General features: G+C 52.6%; 1 protein-coding gene across 3 annotated transcripts in view; it reads right to left on the bottom strand.

Annotated features, from left to right (window-relative positions):
• The window catches only part of ZDHHC14 (zinc finger DHHC-type palmitoyltransferase 14), a 218,612-nt gene that overhangs the window by 94,843 nt on the left and 106,993 nt on the right, over positions 1-16,776 (bottom strand). For all 3 annotated transcript variants that reach the window (XM_036024937.1, XM_036024935.1, XM_036024936.1), the window contains exon 2: positions 50-210. In XM_036024937.1, the coding sequence (XP_035880830.1) occupies positions 50-210 (161 nt within the window). The remainder of the gene's footprint in view (positions 1-49; positions 211-16,776) is intronic.

Here is a 16,776-nt window from a genome sequence, read left to right as displayed (position 1 = left end):
CGCGCGGGTGGGGAGGGGTCAGAGGCTAAGGGCAGACCTTCGGGGTTACCTATTTGCCTTTCCAGGTCGGCAGCTTCATCAGGCGTGGCTCGCGGGAGGACTCCGGGGTCACTGAAGCTGGTGCGGAGCAGGGTCCCCATCACAAAGAAGAACAGAATGCCACCGACCACGGGGATGGCGGGGGTGAGTTTCACCGCTAGATACGGGCAGCTGCCAACAGGTTGGGCAGGCGGGGGTGGGGGGAGGGGAAAAAGAGAGGAAAGAGAATGTCAGTAATCAACAGTGAGCACACTATATCTTCCAAGGAGCTGAAGGTTACTTTGGAGAAGCGAAATTAATTGCCATTAAAAATTCATCTGTGCTAAGCAAGCATTTACCTCCGGGGAGGCCCCCCATTCTCTCCTGTGGATGGTTTAACGCCCCCTTCCCGGTCACAACCACCCAGGCCCTCGGCCGCCGCAGCGCTGCCCTGCCAGGGTGCTGGCGGAGGAATCCCACGCCCCGCCTGCACGGTCCGTGTCGGGGCCCAGAGCCGGCACCCTCCGCGCGGAGGAATTCGACGCCCCGCCTGCGCGGTCCGTGTCGGGGCCCAGAGCCTGCACCCCCCGCACAGCAGACTCCGCTCGGGAGCCTGTGTGGCCCTCCCGCCCGTCCCTGCAAGCGCAGAGCAGAAGATGACACCAGCTCAGAGCGGGCCTCTCCTCGCCGGGTCAAACCACTTCGGGCACAAAGTGCTGAGAGCTGCAAGTTCGCCCTCCAAAGGCATAAAAAACCATTTTTCAGTCTTTTGGAGCGAATCTATTCAGAAGAGGTTAATGAGTTATGGAAATGCACTTGCAGGCCAGTTTCCAAAAAGGATTCAAGGGATTTCGGCGGCTGGGAGATTCTGGTCTCACGCTCTTCAAAAAGGCGCTGGGCTCCCACGGCAGATCCCGGCCCGTGAGCTGACAAGCAGCCCGGCTGCGGTGAGTCACGGCGGGGGGGCCTGGGGACAGACCAAAGTCTGTGCCAGCGGGGCTCCGGGGACCCAGGGGCCAGGGCGCTGTCACTGCCCCTCGGGGGCGAGAGTCCCAGCGGGAATGAGCTCAAAGCCTGGAGCTGAGTGAAGGGTGGCATCCGCAGTGACCATGGTTGGCCATCATGGGCCTCGAGGCGGGCACCACGGAATCACAGAATGATGACACACAGAGTGGAAAGCGCCCCCCAGGCCGCCCACCGTGTCAGCGACACTGTTCCAGACACGGAGGACAAAGCAGGGCCAGAGAAGACAGGCTCAGAAAGCTCCGATCAAGACGAGGAGGTAACAGGCGCTCGGCTGTGAGGGTATTGGGGGCCGCGCCCCACCCCTGTGCAGGGGAGGCGGCGATGGGACCCCTGATGGGACAGCAGGGGGAGATACAGGCCGTGAGGACCACGGGCCACGGTCCCCTTTGCCAAGACCAGAACCGGCATGCTAGAACACCGGTCGGAAGAAGAGGCGCTGCGGCGTGGACACGCAGGGGCTCACTGCGGGCCAGGGACCAGAGGCCTTGCCTGAGCCCCCTGCTCTGAAGAAACCCGGAGACTCCCCAGCAAGTCTAAGAAGGTGGAGGGGGAGCCCAAGTGCGAGGAGGCGGGGCTTCCTGCCCGGCGGGGGGTGGCCTCCTGAAGAATCACGTGATTTAGACAGCCGAAGGGGGCCGCGTTTCTGACATCTCTCTCCTGTCCCCCACACCAGCCACCTGCAGAAATGAACAACACACACACACACACACACACACACACCCCAACACCACGTCACACTCTGGCTGGACTGCCAGTTGTGACTGCTCTTCACTGGGTTCATGGGGAAAATTAGCAGAAAAAACCGCTAATTGCCATTCCTGCATCAGTGTGACCCGCCCACGCTCCCAGACACTTAAAGGCCTTTTTAACATCCTCAGAGGGTCTCGCAGGAAAGCGAATTTGGCAAAGACAGCAAGAAGACATAAAGAACTTGCAATGGAAAAATATAGGTGTGTGAGTGACCTAAAGAAATCCCCTTTGCGAGAGGAACCACTTACATTACGAAAAGAACTTTTTAGGTCCAACCAATTTTGCTCTGTGTAACATAAAGAATCACTGCTTTTCCTTGAGTGTTTCAGGCAAATATGAACATAATTAATGCCCTTTAGAAAGATAGGTCTTCCAGCCTTTCTAAAAAATTTATTTTATGATTCTAGGTACTAAGAAGTTTCAAGGTAAATAAGCGTTTAAGGAACTGGCCAATCACACCGCTGTATGCTCCTGGACTTGTAAGGGGAATATTTTCCCACGTCTATGAGTCCTGGCAACGAGAGAGAAGATTTTGAAGGACGTGGCCTAGGGCAGAACTCGCACTTCACCTTGAGACATGCAGAGAATAAAAGACTTGTCAGGAAATGGCCACCTTCCCTTCAGAGATTCAATATAAAGTGACAGCAAGAATCACATTTATACTGCATTGAACTCTGGATCCTTTTGAGCTGCCTCCCTGCTGTGAGGGACGGTGCAGGGCAGCGGGCCACAGACCCACAAACCGACACCTTTTCAGGGGGTGTCTACGGCGTGCGGGGGCGGGGGGCACGTCAGGGCCCAGACATGGAGCCTCTATGACAAGCGGCTATTACAGATCGATTGCTTCAGGTCTATTGATTACCTAAATCTCTGTGATATCAGCCCGGTGTCAATATCTAGGGTCTGAAGGAATTCAGACTCTAGAAGATCATTAAAAAGCATCTGCGTCATAAAACATGACATTATCTTTGACAGTCTTGCTGTCAGATGAAAAGCAACCTTACCCTGTGCGAAGCCTTAAAAATGTGCCACAATCAGAAACGAACAGAGTCCACACTGACGGCATAAAATTGACCCGAGCACCACTAGCTTTCAGTTCATATACACTAGCCCTAACTTACTATTTTCTTGAGTCTAGAAGAATTTACTCTATATGGCCTTTTTGTTTAATGGTTAGGGAAATGATCGATTGTGTAGAAGAGAATTTTCCAGAGTTGAAACTCCGAGATCAACAGAAGAACGCCTGTTTGAGCAATGGCAGAGAATAAAACGGGCCAATGTTCTTCCTCGCTGCCATTACGAATGAGGCTGAACAAGAAACAACTGGCACAGTTGTTCTGCGACAGCACGCAGGGCACAGCTGCACCGTATGCCGGGGACCCACCAGACCGCGGGGCGTGACCCATCCAGGGCCCTGGAGCTGCGATTTATTTAGCTCCTTGTGGCTTCTCCAAGGACTGGGGAGGTGGTTTAATAGATGTTAGGTTCTGGTCTTTGTTTTTCCCTTTTGGGTCTGAAAGGTAACTTGGTTGACTTAAAATCTTGCTTCCGTAGACAAGTCACCGAGTAAGCCAGGTCCTAAACCCTTCCTTCTTGACCCGAGTGCACTGCGTGGGGGTGGGGGTGGGGGTGCCGACTTCTCCAGGCGACAGCACTAGCGTCCTCGCTGCCGCCTCCCCACCCTCTTCCCACCTCCCACGGAGACGTGCGCTGCCCCTGCTGATGTCTGACGTTGAAATTTCGAGACCAGTGACTTTAACCCAGGGCTTGTGCTCCCCGAAACAGCTCCCCCGCAGAGACCCTGCACTGTGCTTTAAGTTATCCTCACTTGAGTGTTTACTCATTTCCCCAGCCCTTCGGGGAAGAGAGGGACAGTCTCCGTGACAAGGGAATGCCTGCTCCCTGCCGGGGCGCCTTCTCACCCTGGCCCTGGCCGCCCAGCGTGGAGGATTCCCGCGTGGGCCTCAAACTCGGTGATTTTGGCCTCCCTTTCACACCTGATCCTGCCCCTGGGTGAAAACTCCGGCAAGGCCGGGATTTTTCTGGTTGTGAGACAGAGGCCACGGGAACAGGCTGGCTTAGGCAACTGAGAGAGTAACCGTGCCAGACAGTGGGGGCAAGTTCCCACTCGACTTCAAATTAAGTCCCCGCCACCCACCCCTCTGGCCAGAGGCAGTGTCCGGCCCCCAGAGCCTCAGGGTAGAAGGGGCCGCACAGCGCCGCCCTGACTGCTCCGTCACAGGTGGCTTTGCGCACTCGGGGCCTGGCAGATGTTTAAATCCGGCTCTGGGTCTGCACGTAGTTCCGAAGCACCCCTTCCCCCGGACCCAAGTGCACTGCCGCCGGGCATGGTTGCCCTCCCTCCCCCTTTTCACACAGAGCATGGGCAGCCCTCTCCCTGCCCACAGCTCGCCCTTCCCCCTCTCTCTGTCCCCACTCCAGGCATCTCGGGGCCTGGGCTACACGGGGTTCCTCGGCTCTGGGTTTTCTCACCCGGGGTGCAGCTGCAGCAGCCGCCTCAGCCCTGCGCCCGCCACAGGCTCCCCTTCAGTGTTCCCTAACCGCCCTGCCAGCTCTGTTCCACCCGTCTCTGCTCAGGAGCCCACCGTGACCCCCCTTTTCCTGCCAAATTAAGTTTGAGCGCCTTGTCTGGCATCCGTATCCCATCGCCCATATGGGTCTCTCCTCCCCCTCAGCCCCACTGCCCTTCCCTCCCATCCAGGGCCAGGCTGACCTCTCGGCCTGCCCAAACGGTCCCCGCCCACCCAGCCCTTGTGTCTGGAAAGCCCTCACACCCCATCTCAGCTCCTTAAAGCCTCTGCAACTTCTAAGGTCCCACAAGACATTGTGAAAAGTTGTTCTTGCCTCATCCGCAAGCAGAAGTGACGGCTTCCTCATCTGAACCTCCGTGATGTTTTTGTTTCCCCTCCCTGTGGTGCTTGGGGCTCTTTGTGGGGTCCTGCAGGGTGGGAGCGGGTGCTGTCTGTCTACCTGTGAGTGTTTCACAGCACCTGGCGCAACGCGTCATGCCCGGTAGATGTTCTACAAACACCTGCTGAGGAACTCAATGAATGGGACCCGTTGACTGAGTGACTTTTAGTGTCACAGGGAAAAGAGGAAGTTCTCATCAGCCAAACCCTCAACATCGACAATGCACCTCGTGTCTAGAACTCACTTCTCTGTCTCCTCAACTTTCTGGGTCCTGTGACTCTCTTCAAGCAGGTGCCAAGGACTTGCCCTGTGCAGGAGGCACCCACAGCTGAGTGTGGGAGGAGTGGATTCGCCCTGGTTCCAAGCTGAGTGTGCAAATGAACACATCCCTTAGCATTAAGTAGAACCTGTAACCCTTCTGCACGCTCGAGTCCTAGCGAATGAAACACCCGAGGTTGGTACAACCTCATACAATATGAGGTGCTCTGTGAGTCCCCTATCCTGCGAGTTTCTGTGTGACAAAGAACCACATTAGCTTCTCCTTGAAATCCTGGACAATGCTCTTCATAAAAGCAGCAGAATTCACGCCCCTAAATGAGCCATGAGATTAGTGCTACCTGGACCCCTTCCAGCCGCTGCTCAGAAAAACAGAGAGGGTCTGCTCTCCTTCTGGCAAAGACTAGGAAGACCCCGCCCACGACGGCTCGCTAGACCTCTGAAGGAGGCGAGGCGAGTGGGGAATCTCAGCCAACCCACCTCCGCTGGCAGGGCCTCGTAGCTAGAGCGCTACGAGGAGGAGCAGAGAAAATGCTAAGCCCCAGCTCTGACCACTGCAAACGGCTCCTTCCCATCTCTGAGCACCTGTGCTGGGACCTCCCGCTCGAGTGCCACCTGTAATGAGGGGCACTCCTTCCCTAAGGTGCTTGCTGAACCCTGACACAAGAGGAGGATGCAGCTGCCAAAGCTATCACGACCCATTAGAGTCCTCTTTCCATTGGAAGAGCTGTGACCTACAAACGGCCTGGGGCCATGCCCGCAACAGGCAGGGGGCACCTTTAGTCTCCACGAAGTGATGGGAGGAAACAGGCAAGAACCCGAGACCACGCATTTTCATAACGTGAAAGGAATGAGCTGTCCTGGCATCAGACCAAACCGTTGGGACGGTCCCCTCCTATCACGCCCATCGCTGCAAACTGTGTGACTTCGATAGGACTGAATGCCTATATGCCTGGTCTGAGCCGTCAACCCACGGTGCCTTGGAGATGCAGACAGGGACTCCCAGGTCCCCAGGAGACAGTGCGGCTCTGCCACAGCCTGCAGGGGGCGCTTTCGGTCCCAGCGGCAGTCTGCTCCAACCTTTAGGAGACAATGATTTGTGCTTTGATTTTTACCCATGAGACTGTATTCTGGGTGCTCTATTATCTGAGGCCATGCAGCTAGTGTGTTTTTGTCATTAATCATGACAAAACTATGTTACCATCAAGCAGATACTGTTTGTATCCCAGAGCCAGTGCTTCCAGTAACTCTGCATTTGTATTTAGAAAAGGACTATTGCCCTGGCTGGTGTAGCTCAGTGGATTGAGCGCGGGCTGCGAACCAAAGTGTCACAGGTTCGATTCCCAGTCAGGGCACATGCCTGAGTTGCAGGCCATGGCCCCCAGCAACCACATATTGATGTCTCTCTCTCTCTCTTTCTCCCTCCCTTCCCTCTCTAAAAATAAATAAATAAAATCTTTAAAAAAAGATGCCACTTAAAAAAAAAAGACTACTGTCACACACACTGTAATCTGACATGAAGCTGACTCCTTGGACAAAAATCCTGGGACTACATTAACATCTTACGCATCTCAGAGAGGAAACCTGGATTTCATTATCGGGTAGCTTGGTCTCTGTTTTTCCACAGGACATTCTTTGGGGGGAAGATTAGTTTCACCGAAAAACAAAAACAAAACAATATTAACAAGATGTAGCAGAAACATTAAAGCCAAGTGGCCTTTGGAACAAAAAGTGGAGAATCTCTTTCCATATCAAAACATTTCGAGTCATCTGTTAATATATTGCCCGCACACGGGGGCACACCCAAAAAAATACCGTTAACTGTGGCTCAGGACCGTGACCACGACGTGGCCGAGGCCGGGCATCCCCGCTCTGCCCTGCGCACACGGAGGCGCAAGCGCGAGCACGTGAGTGCCATTCTGCACGCAGCAGGACCAGGCAGGCAGCTGCAGTTCACACAGGACGGGGGAGTGGCCTTTCTTCACGGACGCTGCGCCCCTCGAGCGTCTCTGTGTTTCAGAAATCACCAAGTCCATCTATCATTCCACATCTCAGAGTCTGCACCGCCACGCATTTCCATAATAAATAGCTAAGGCCAATAATCATAAATAATCCGGGCCACTGACTCACATGTCTGAGATAACAACAGGGTGGCCGCGTGAAGCAGGGAGGGGGTAGGGCTGCAGTAAAAATGATCCTGTTCCCTTCCGTGTGAGTCACTGTAAGATAAATGTATTTTTCATGGGTAGGCAGGGACATCAGCATCATTAACTTTATGATTTGTTCCTTAATCACACACTTGGAAATGTAGCATTACAGGGCAAAGATAAGCACATTACTTGGTGACAAATAGAGGGAAAAGGGGGATTTCAGAAATAACATCCATGCACAAAAAACCCCTCAACAGATGACTTCATAAAACTCCTAAGAGTGCCACCCCCCACCCCAAACACCCCATGACAGCACCCAGTGTCTGCACAGTCCCTTCTTGCTAACTGCACGTAATGACGAATCGAACAAGATTATGTGGGAGGAGGGAATCTAAATAAATAGACCCAGGGACCAAAGGGGGAAAATATGCCCTGGCTGGAGTAGCTCAGTGGATTGAGCGTGGGCTGCGAACCAAAGCATCGCAGGTTCGATTCTCAGTCAGGGCACATGCCTGGGTTGCAGGCCACGGCCCCCAGCAACTGCACATTGATGTTTCTTTCTCTCTCTCTCTTTTTCTCCCTCCCTTCCCTCTCTAAAAATAATTAAATAAATAAAAATATTTTTTAAAAATTTAAAAAGTGGGGGAGTATAACAAGAGAGAACTGGAAGGAATAGCTCAAACGCAGAGAGAAGGGATGGGTAAGAGTAGAACGCCCCTTAAGCATCTGTAGCATGTAAAGAGGACTGGCCACGCCATCAGAACCTCCAGGGGCTCATTTTCACAGCCATCGCCGTCTGCTCTCTCATCTGACAACTGCAGCTTTTAGGCTCACCGAGGGACGAAGGCAGCAGAAGGCCACCCCGAGAGGAGAGGGCCACCCCAAGGAACCTGGCCTGGCCCTGCGGTCCTCCCCAGCTGGGTGCCTACATTCCACAGAGATAGCTCCAGGTAACACGGCCCAGTCTTGCCCGAAGCCTGCAGAGCACCTACCTATGGGACAAAGTCAGAGTTGTTATTGTAACTCTGGGGCCCCCAGACTGCCAGACAGGTCCACCTGTAGACAGAGAACCTGGGAATCTCTAGTTCAAAAATGCAGGCTTCAAGTCAAAGTATTACACCGCCCAGCACACCCATCTACCACTGAGCACATGCAAGGGCTTGTTAGGGGAAACGGGCGAGTCACAGTTTTTGCCAAGTGATTTTGAGTTTGATTCAGAATTCCAGGAAAGCAAAGGCTTCTGGCTAGTGTGTAAACAACAGGAGGAACCCCAGCATTTCTCTGCCTTAAAATGAGCTCTTCATTCTTGAGTTGTATGAGCTCCTTATGCAGTGTAGCCACCAACCCCTTACCAGATACTCGGCTTGCGAATAGATTCCCCCAGTCAGTAGATTGCCCTTTTGTTTTGTTGAGGGTTTCCTCTGCCGTGTAGCAGCTTTTTAGTTTGATGACGTCGTTCCACTTGTTTATTTTTTCTTTTGCTTTCCCTGCTTGAGGAGATGTGTCCAAAAAGATATTGCTCAGACTGATGTTAGACAGTTTACTTCTTATGCTTTCTTCCAGAAGTCTTATGGTTGCAAGCCTTACATTTAAGTCTGCAACCCATTTTGAGTTTATTTTTGTATATGGTGTAAGAGAATGGTTCCGCTTTATTTTTTTTTGCGTGTATTTGTCCATTTTTCTCAACACCACTTGTTGAAGAGACTGCCGTTACTCCCGTGTATATTTTTACCTCCTTTGTCATAGATTAAGTGACCATATAAGTGAGGGTTTATTTCTGGGGCCTCTATTCTGTTGCACTGATCTATGTGTCTGTTTTTTGGGCCAGTACCATACTGTTTTGATGATGATAGCTTTGCCACAGAGTTTGAGATCAGGGAGCATGATACCTCTGACTTCATTCTTTTCTCCTTTTTATTGAATTTACTGGGGTTGACACCGGTTCACAAAATGATACAGGTTTCAGATGCCCAATTCTACAGCATAACTTTATTCTTCTTTCATGACTGCTTTGGCTCTTCAGGTGTCTTCTGTGGTTTTATAGAAATTTTAAGATCCTTTGTTCTAGTTCTGAGAAAAATGACATTGGCATTTTGATAGGAATTGCGCTGAATCCATAAACTGCTTTGGGTCATGTGATCATACCACTCAGTAACAAAAGCAAGTAGATAAACAAACGGGTTGTACCAGCGAAGAGGGGGGACCTCGGCAAGGGCACAGAAGCCTCCCCTGTATTTACTGTTTCCAGGCCTCCAGTGGTTGACTGATGAGCGGTGAGACAGAGTCTTCTCGGACATACCCGGCTGGACGCCACCGTCCGGAGAGGGGTCTCTGCGGGTGGTTGAGTCCCTGCTGCGTCCCCAGCCCCCCGGGCACTTCCTGCTGCAGAGCAGCCCTCGAGAACTCCTTGCTAAACTGAATGTAATGAAGTCACCAGAGCGCAGGCCTGAGAGGCCGGGGTCCGCGCGGTGTGTGGGGACTGTGGGGTGATGGACGGGGAAGACTGTCACGCAGTTGAAAAACGCAAAGACGCCGTGGGCGGGGCGGAGCACACGCTCGTGCCGGTGCGCTCCCGAGTTCCGCCGAGAGCGCGCTCCCGTTCCGCCGCGGTGCCCCTCTGCCTGCTGCCCCCCCAGAAATCGGGGGCAATTAGCCTTCCTTCTTCCTTTGGCAAAGGACAAAGCATTACCGAGTAAATTTCCCTTTGTGATATTGCCCTAAGATCAAAGAGGAATCGAAGATTTGGTTTTCAACATGCCCATCATCACAGACCTCTAAGCATCAACGATACAGGATGAACGCGAGCTGGAATAGCCGATGGTTTAGGCGGAGACGCACACGAGGCTGTTTCAGCCATCAACTCACGAAAAAACACGGCGTTCACAGCAGAGACACGGTAACTTGGAAAAGAGTACGTGGTACTTACGTAAAACGGAAATACGATGCCTTTGACTAGAGGAGAGAAAGCCTCCGCATGTATCTAAGACGATAATGTTCTATCTCCCACAAGGAGAGAAATGAAAACACAACAAAGCAGCCTCAGGAGCCAGTGTCTGAGAGGGAAGTGAACTCAATAACTAGGTCCTCCAAGGGTTTCTGGACGCTGGGCTGCGGGGTAGGGCTGCTGATTTATTTTTCCGTTCTCAGCATTCACAAACAGATGACTCCTTTCTCCCCACCCGAAACACTGCCCGTGGTATTACTGCCTATTGTCCTTCGTGAAGTGCGCTTGCCCTACAAAATGCCGAAGGCACTCCTCTCCCCGGAGGGCGGGGAGGACTCCACTGGGAAATTACCCAGCCCCTAGAGGCAAGGTCAAACACACAGCCGCAGGGCGGAGTCCACCCTGGCTGGACACGTAGATGTGGGCCCACGGTGTTTCGAGTAGCAGGCTGTAGGCGGGGAGATGGCAGGGAGAGGCGGAAACTTTCCCTTTTTTGACCAGGAACCTAGGTTTCAAGCAGTTTCACGTGTAACACTTCCTGTGTTCTCTACAAAAAGTCCAGGACCTTGGTATTCCTGAGACCATTCACTGGCGGGGGCACTAAGCCCTAAGAGATAGGCTCACTGATCCAGGGGCGTCAAACTCATTACTCATTGAAGGTAATTTCAAAGGGCCAAATGTAATTTCTAGGAGTTGAAATTACATAACCCTAATTACCTAACCCTAGCCCTAGCCCTAGGCCTAACCCTAGCCCTAGCCCTAGTCCTAACCCTAGCCCTAACCTTAACCCTAGCCCTAACCTTAACCCTAGCCCTAGCCCTAACCTTAACCCTAGCCCTAGCCCTAACCTTAACCCTAGCCCTAACCCTAGCCCTAACCTTAACCCTAGCCCTAACCTTAACCCTAGCCCTAACCCTAGCCCTAGCCCTAACCCTAGCCCTAACCTTAACCCTAGCCCTAACCCTAGCCCTAGCCCTAACCCTAGCCCTAACCTTAACCCTAGCCCTAACCTTAACCCTAGCCCTAACCCTAGCCCTAGCCCTAACCCTAGCCCTAACCTTAACCCTAGCCCTAACCCTGGGGTAATAACCCGAAGGTAATTTCTAGGAGTTGAAATTACATTCGGCCCTTTGAAGGCAACCGTGAGCCTGATGTGGCCCCTGGTGAACATGAGTTTGACACCCCTGCTCTAATCTGATGGAGGAGACCCCGCTGGTCAGTTTCAGAACCAGAAGCTGGATCAGATGGCTGGTCCTCAGAGCCTGCGTGCCCATGACACGTGATCTCCGCTGTCCCACAGTAAAGCCTGTGTCTGATTGGCGCCCTCTATGTTTTCTTGGTAGAACATAGTAACTCTTGCATCTCCTTTTTATCATGATCTCAATGACCATCATCCTATGTAACTAAGAACGCCTGGAAAACCAGACCCTTGATTCAGCCCGATGGTGCCTCGCCCAGTTTGGGGAGAAGACAGGCTCGGGAGCCACGGGTGACAGCCCCTTGCAGTGACAGACGGCCAGCAGATGGGCAGGAAAGGGACCGACTCGTGGACCTGCCAAAAAGACAGCTAAGCGCAGGGTCCTGACTGCTGGGAGCATGGACCGGAGCCCAGCCCCTGCGCAAGGCAGCTGCTGACCACGGGAAGCCACAGCCACCGTCGCGTGGGACACACGGGGAGGGGCGCAGGCCGCAGGGTGGCTTCTGCACCTCTGGGGACACACAGGGTCTTCCGCTGCTCAGCAGCCCCGAGCCTGAGTTCAGACTCATCAGCTCCGAGGGTAAGAACGTTCCTCTCGGGCTCTGCTTCCCAGTTCCGCCTGATGAAGGGCAAGTTCCGTGATTCTCACACACGACAGTGTGTGGGTCCCCAGGGCCCCGGTAACCGAGCTCTGACCCCCAACGGTGAAACTGCTCCTGCGATTTCAAAATGCATCCGGGCCACACAGACAAGTCTTCGTGGCCTGCTTTAGCCCCTCGGGGATCCGGACAGGTATAAAGCTAAAGCAGATCACTCGTTTGTGAAAAAAGAGAAGCTTCCTACATTTCCCAGGGTTGGCCCTGGGAATAACTTGCCTCCCGTGGGAAGAGGGCAGGGCAGTCAGCATGGGAGTGAACAGACCGCGAGATGCACTCTGCCAGGCAGGCGGGACAGGGAACCTCCGGAGAGGACAGGTGGCGGGCACCAGGTAACACCGGGAAGTCTGAGTGTTCTTGCCAAATGTGACTAAGTACAATGATATCCTTTTTATGAAACTCCCAGAACTCGCTGGGAAAAAACTGAAGAAGACCCCCATGTGGTTGACCAAATGCATGCTCTCGCCACCCCCCTCACCCGGCTGTACTTTTGAAGTATATTTTCTGTGGTTAAACTTGCATATTGTCTCTTCGGTTTCCTTTGAAGCCACACAGTTCTGAGATAGATAAACATCTTCTTGGTTCGTTTTCTAACAGAACAGGGTTCCCGAGGGCTGCCCAGTGGCCAAGAAGACTGTTAGTTAAAATTCAAAAAGAGGAGGTCAAAGGGCAAAATAATACTCATCAGTTCTGGGGAAATTACAGAAACAGTCTTATGGGGTAGGGTGGGGCAGCCCATCATAATTACTGAGCGATCCCCAACAGGGATTCCGGCAAAGGAAGTCAGGCCTGGCTCTCCCGGTGGAATTTTTGGATGGCGTTACTGCCATGATGGACCCATGACCGCTGCCGCATCCCCAGAAATTTGCCAAGCAGATGGGCAGGCTGGAGTGGCACCCAGAGAGGGGAACCAGTCAGGAGGCAGCTCGGACCCAGACCTCAGTCACCTGGGGCTGGGCCGCCTGGTCTGGTTGGTTTAAGCAGCAGAATTAGTGAGCCCAGAACTGTCAAGTTCTGAGGGTGGTCTTCCACGTTTCCAGAGACAATCGCCTGAGAGGGCTGTCATGTGCCTGCCAATCATCACTTCACGTCTTAGGCCCTTGTGAGACTTGATGATGTCAAAACACAGAGGTCCTCCAAGCGGGGATGACGACGAAGATGAAGAGGAAGACAATGAAGAAGAAGAAGAAAGAAGAAGGAAGAAGGAAGAAGAGGAGGAGGAAGAGGAGGAGGAAGAGGAGGAGGAGAAGGAAGAAGAAGAAGACAACGATGAAGGCTCTAGCCTTCTTTTTCAATGCTCAGGCTCAGAGGCAAGATCTTGTGTGTGTAGTGCTCATTTTATCCTGCACAGTTCTAGAAGACTTTTTCAACCAGATTTCCACCCGTTTGGCTTCTGACTCCTTCTTCCATCAGGGGGATGCAGGCCCGCTGAATCTGGGGGGTGGGTCCAGAGGGCCACCAGGAGGAGTCCCACGGTGTTGTCGGAAGTCCTTAGACAGGGGAGTCACACCAGCTGCCTTCAAATCTCCAGTCTGGCGCTGGCTCTGTGGGCTGAAGAGCCCTGCCTTTGGGGGTGTTCATGGAAGCCTCATTACACAGGCGTTACTGTGCACCCTCCAGCCCCGCCCCCTGACGTCAGGGTGGGGGTGGGACCAAAAGCCCCAGCCCTCTAATCACAGGTTTGGCTCTCCTGGTGACCAGCCCCACCTCCCACTTAGGTGCTTTCCAAAGTCGCCTCTTTAACTAACAAAAGACACCTTTGTTCCTCTCATCACTGAGGAATTCCAAGGGTTTCGGAAGCGGGTGAGCCAGGAACCGTGGACCAAGGCCAAATACATATTTCTTTCTATACATCACAGTTTCACAGCTCGGCGGGCAGCCTCCTGATGGCTCCGGGGGGTCCCCGCCCTCAGGTATTCACAGTCACCTTGGCGGGGGGTGGGGTGCTGACCCTAGTGACCTGCTTCTAGAAAATGGCAAAAAATAATGGGGTATTACTTCCAAAACTAGATCACAAAAAAATAGCAACTGCCCTCTGGCTTTCCCTCTCTCGCTGGCTCTCTCAGAAGTCTGCTGTCATGCTGTGAACTGTCCTATGGAGAGGCTCGTGTGACACAGCTCATGACAGTGGCCTCTGGCCAACAGGCTCCTGGCGAGGGAGCTCAGCAGCCTTGAGGTGACAGCTGCCTCAGCCCTCCTTTGATTTCTGTGCCCCGTGGGACACTCTGAGCCAGGGGATGCAGCTAGGCTGCACTGGATTTCTGACCCAGAAACGGGAGATAATAAACGTGTGCTGTTTTAAGCTGCTCAATGCTGGGATAACTTGTTACACAGCAACAGCTGGCTAACACAGTGGCTCTGGCAGGCACAGACTACGTTTGGAAATGACATGTCCATATTCTATCTGTGACTTGCTCCAACTAGCCAGGTGGTATGAAGGGATCCTCTGGATGGAAGGAGAACTTGCAAATGATTCGTCTGGGCTCCGTCTCTAATTAACGGAAGCCTGAGTTACCTCTCCATAGGCCAAATGGCTGTGTTCGAGGAGATGTGAAAATTTTATAGAAACAATAACCACGGCAATCTGACTTCTTAATATGTAAAGAGAGATTCATAAGGAACTAATAAGGAAAGGGAAAGCATATGCTTATGCTCAACCATATGCCATGGGAGAAACCTTAAAATAAAACCAGGGAGCTGGAAAATGGCCACCTCTTAAAAAAACTTAAAATAAACAGAAGTTAATAAAGTGAGCACAAATAAACTGTTCTTGCATTTCCTAAAGATCCTCTATTTACCCACTGCATTTCTTTAATCCTGGGCGAGGTTCCACCAGACATCTCCCTTGCCCCACCTTTTTATTTCCTGAGAAAATATCGCCACCTTTTATATCAAATGGTAAGAGAAAAGCATTTGCCAGTGAGCCTTAGTGTCTGAGTGAGTTCAAAGGATATTCTTTCTGGAATCAGGCTACGCCCATGTTCGTGCTTCTGTGGCTTAACACTGTTGTGAGTGGCATAAAAAGTACAGTCAAAAGTCTCCGTGGTGGGGTTCGCGTAGCAGCCAACGGGACACACTGCTGTCTCTCCCTGCTAAGTCCCGTTAGGACTCTCCCGATGACAGAGAGAAAAACAGTGTCAAGAGCGATGGTGGCAGGAAATAAGAGCTCCCCACAGGCCCAAGTCCGCGGGTTTTCCGTGAACAGACTGTGGACGGGGACGAGCTGGGGAAGGAGTTTCTGGCTCACACGCCACACGTCACGTAAAACTTAAAACAGAACGAAGCACATGGCCCTCCCAAAGGGCAGGAAAGGACTTAACCACAGAAGAAGAAATTCAAATGGCCATCAACCCCACTAGCCATCAAATAAAGGCAAATTAAAGATAGCATCTGTAGACTCACGTTGACAAATGCCCCTAAGACTTCTCAGAGAAGGAAGGGGGGGGAGTGGGGGGCGGGAGAGAGGGGGATGGGGGTAGGGTAGAGGGAGGAGCAGAGAATGCCCCCCCCCCCCCCCGCCACTGGTGGGAGGGCGGGAACGCAGAGATGAATGCACCCTTCCTAGAAGACAGTCTGGAAATACACACCGTGTCTGACCGTTTAAGGTCTCTTGTCTTTTAAGCCTTTTCTTGATGGAAAGAAGGTAAAGGGGTTGGGGGGGAGGGGAAGGAAGTGGAGAGGAAGGAAAAAATAATTTACAGTAAGTAGACTTCTAAGAATCATTAAAAATAACTTTTAAACTACTTTTTAAATAATAAAACAAAAATTTTGGCAGCTTTTTGAGACCAGAAAAGACATAATTTCCTTAAAGTCTACACTACCAGCAATGAGGCCACCGCATTTCCTTGTCTAAGCCAGCCCTTCCTGGGTTCGCTGTGTCTCCGTGATCACAGGAGCAGGAAATGGGAGGAAACAAGGGGACCCATCAATAAACATGATGACACCCCGGTCCCAGCTAACAAAAGAGCTGGTGTGCAGACAGTGACGTTTGTCAAACCACGCCTGTTTGTGAGCACGGATTCACTCGTTTCTCATTAACATCTGGCTTTAATTTGAGATCGTGTGGCGGGGTCTACACTCTAACTGCCTGATGGTGGACTTCCCATCCGGTTGTGAAAGCCCCTTTGATCCATTTGGCTTCCGACATAATGTTCATATTTATACGGGCAGGAGCTGACGCACTGAGTAAGCAGGTCCAGAGGCCTGAAACAACGACGGTGTTTGACTTCCACCGAGTCCTGTGAGCGGGCATCGCCACAGGGGATGACACAGTCACCAAGCGACGTGTCAAAGGTCATCTAAGTTGTAAGTGAAAAGGGCAGACAAACCCATGACCACCTCACGCCAGAGCTGGGTGTCTCTGTGCAGCCCGGCTTTGTGAAACGTTTGTTTAAGTGGGATTTGTTATCACTCGAGCAATTTTCAGGTGAGCTCAGTGAATGCATCCGTCTCCAAAGCATCTCCTTTATTGAATAGCCTTAGGGTTTCTACAGCAATGGAGGAATCTTAGTTGCTCCCTGTGTTCCTTGGGGTGGGAGAGCGGGGAGGTGTGATCCAGGCTGGAGAGAGGTGTGATCCTGGTGGGGGACAGGTGTGTCCCTGGGAGGGGGAGAGGTGTGATCCTGGTGGGGGACAGGTGTGTCCCTGGGAGGGGGAGAGGTGTGATCCTGGTGGGGGACAGGTGTGTCCCTGGGAGGGGGAGTGGTGTGATCCTGGTGGGAGACAGGTGTGTCCCTGGGAGGGGGAGCGGTGTGATCCTGGTGGGGGACAGGTGTGTCCCTGGGAAGGGGACAGGTGGGTCCCTGGGAGGGGGAGCAGTGTGTCCCT

This window comes from Phyllostomus discolor, chromosome 4 (genome assembly GCF_004126475.2).
Source record: "Phyllostomus discolor isolate MPI-MPIP mPhyDis1 chromosome 4, mPhyDis1.pri.v3, whole genome shotgun sequence".
Classification (NCBI taxonomy): domain Eukaryota; kingdom Metazoa; phylum Chordata; class Mammalia; order Chiroptera; family Phyllostomidae; genus Phyllostomus; species Phyllostomus discolor.
Note: the sequence above shows the minus strand (reverse complement) of the source record. Positions and strands in the feature narration are given on the sequence as shown.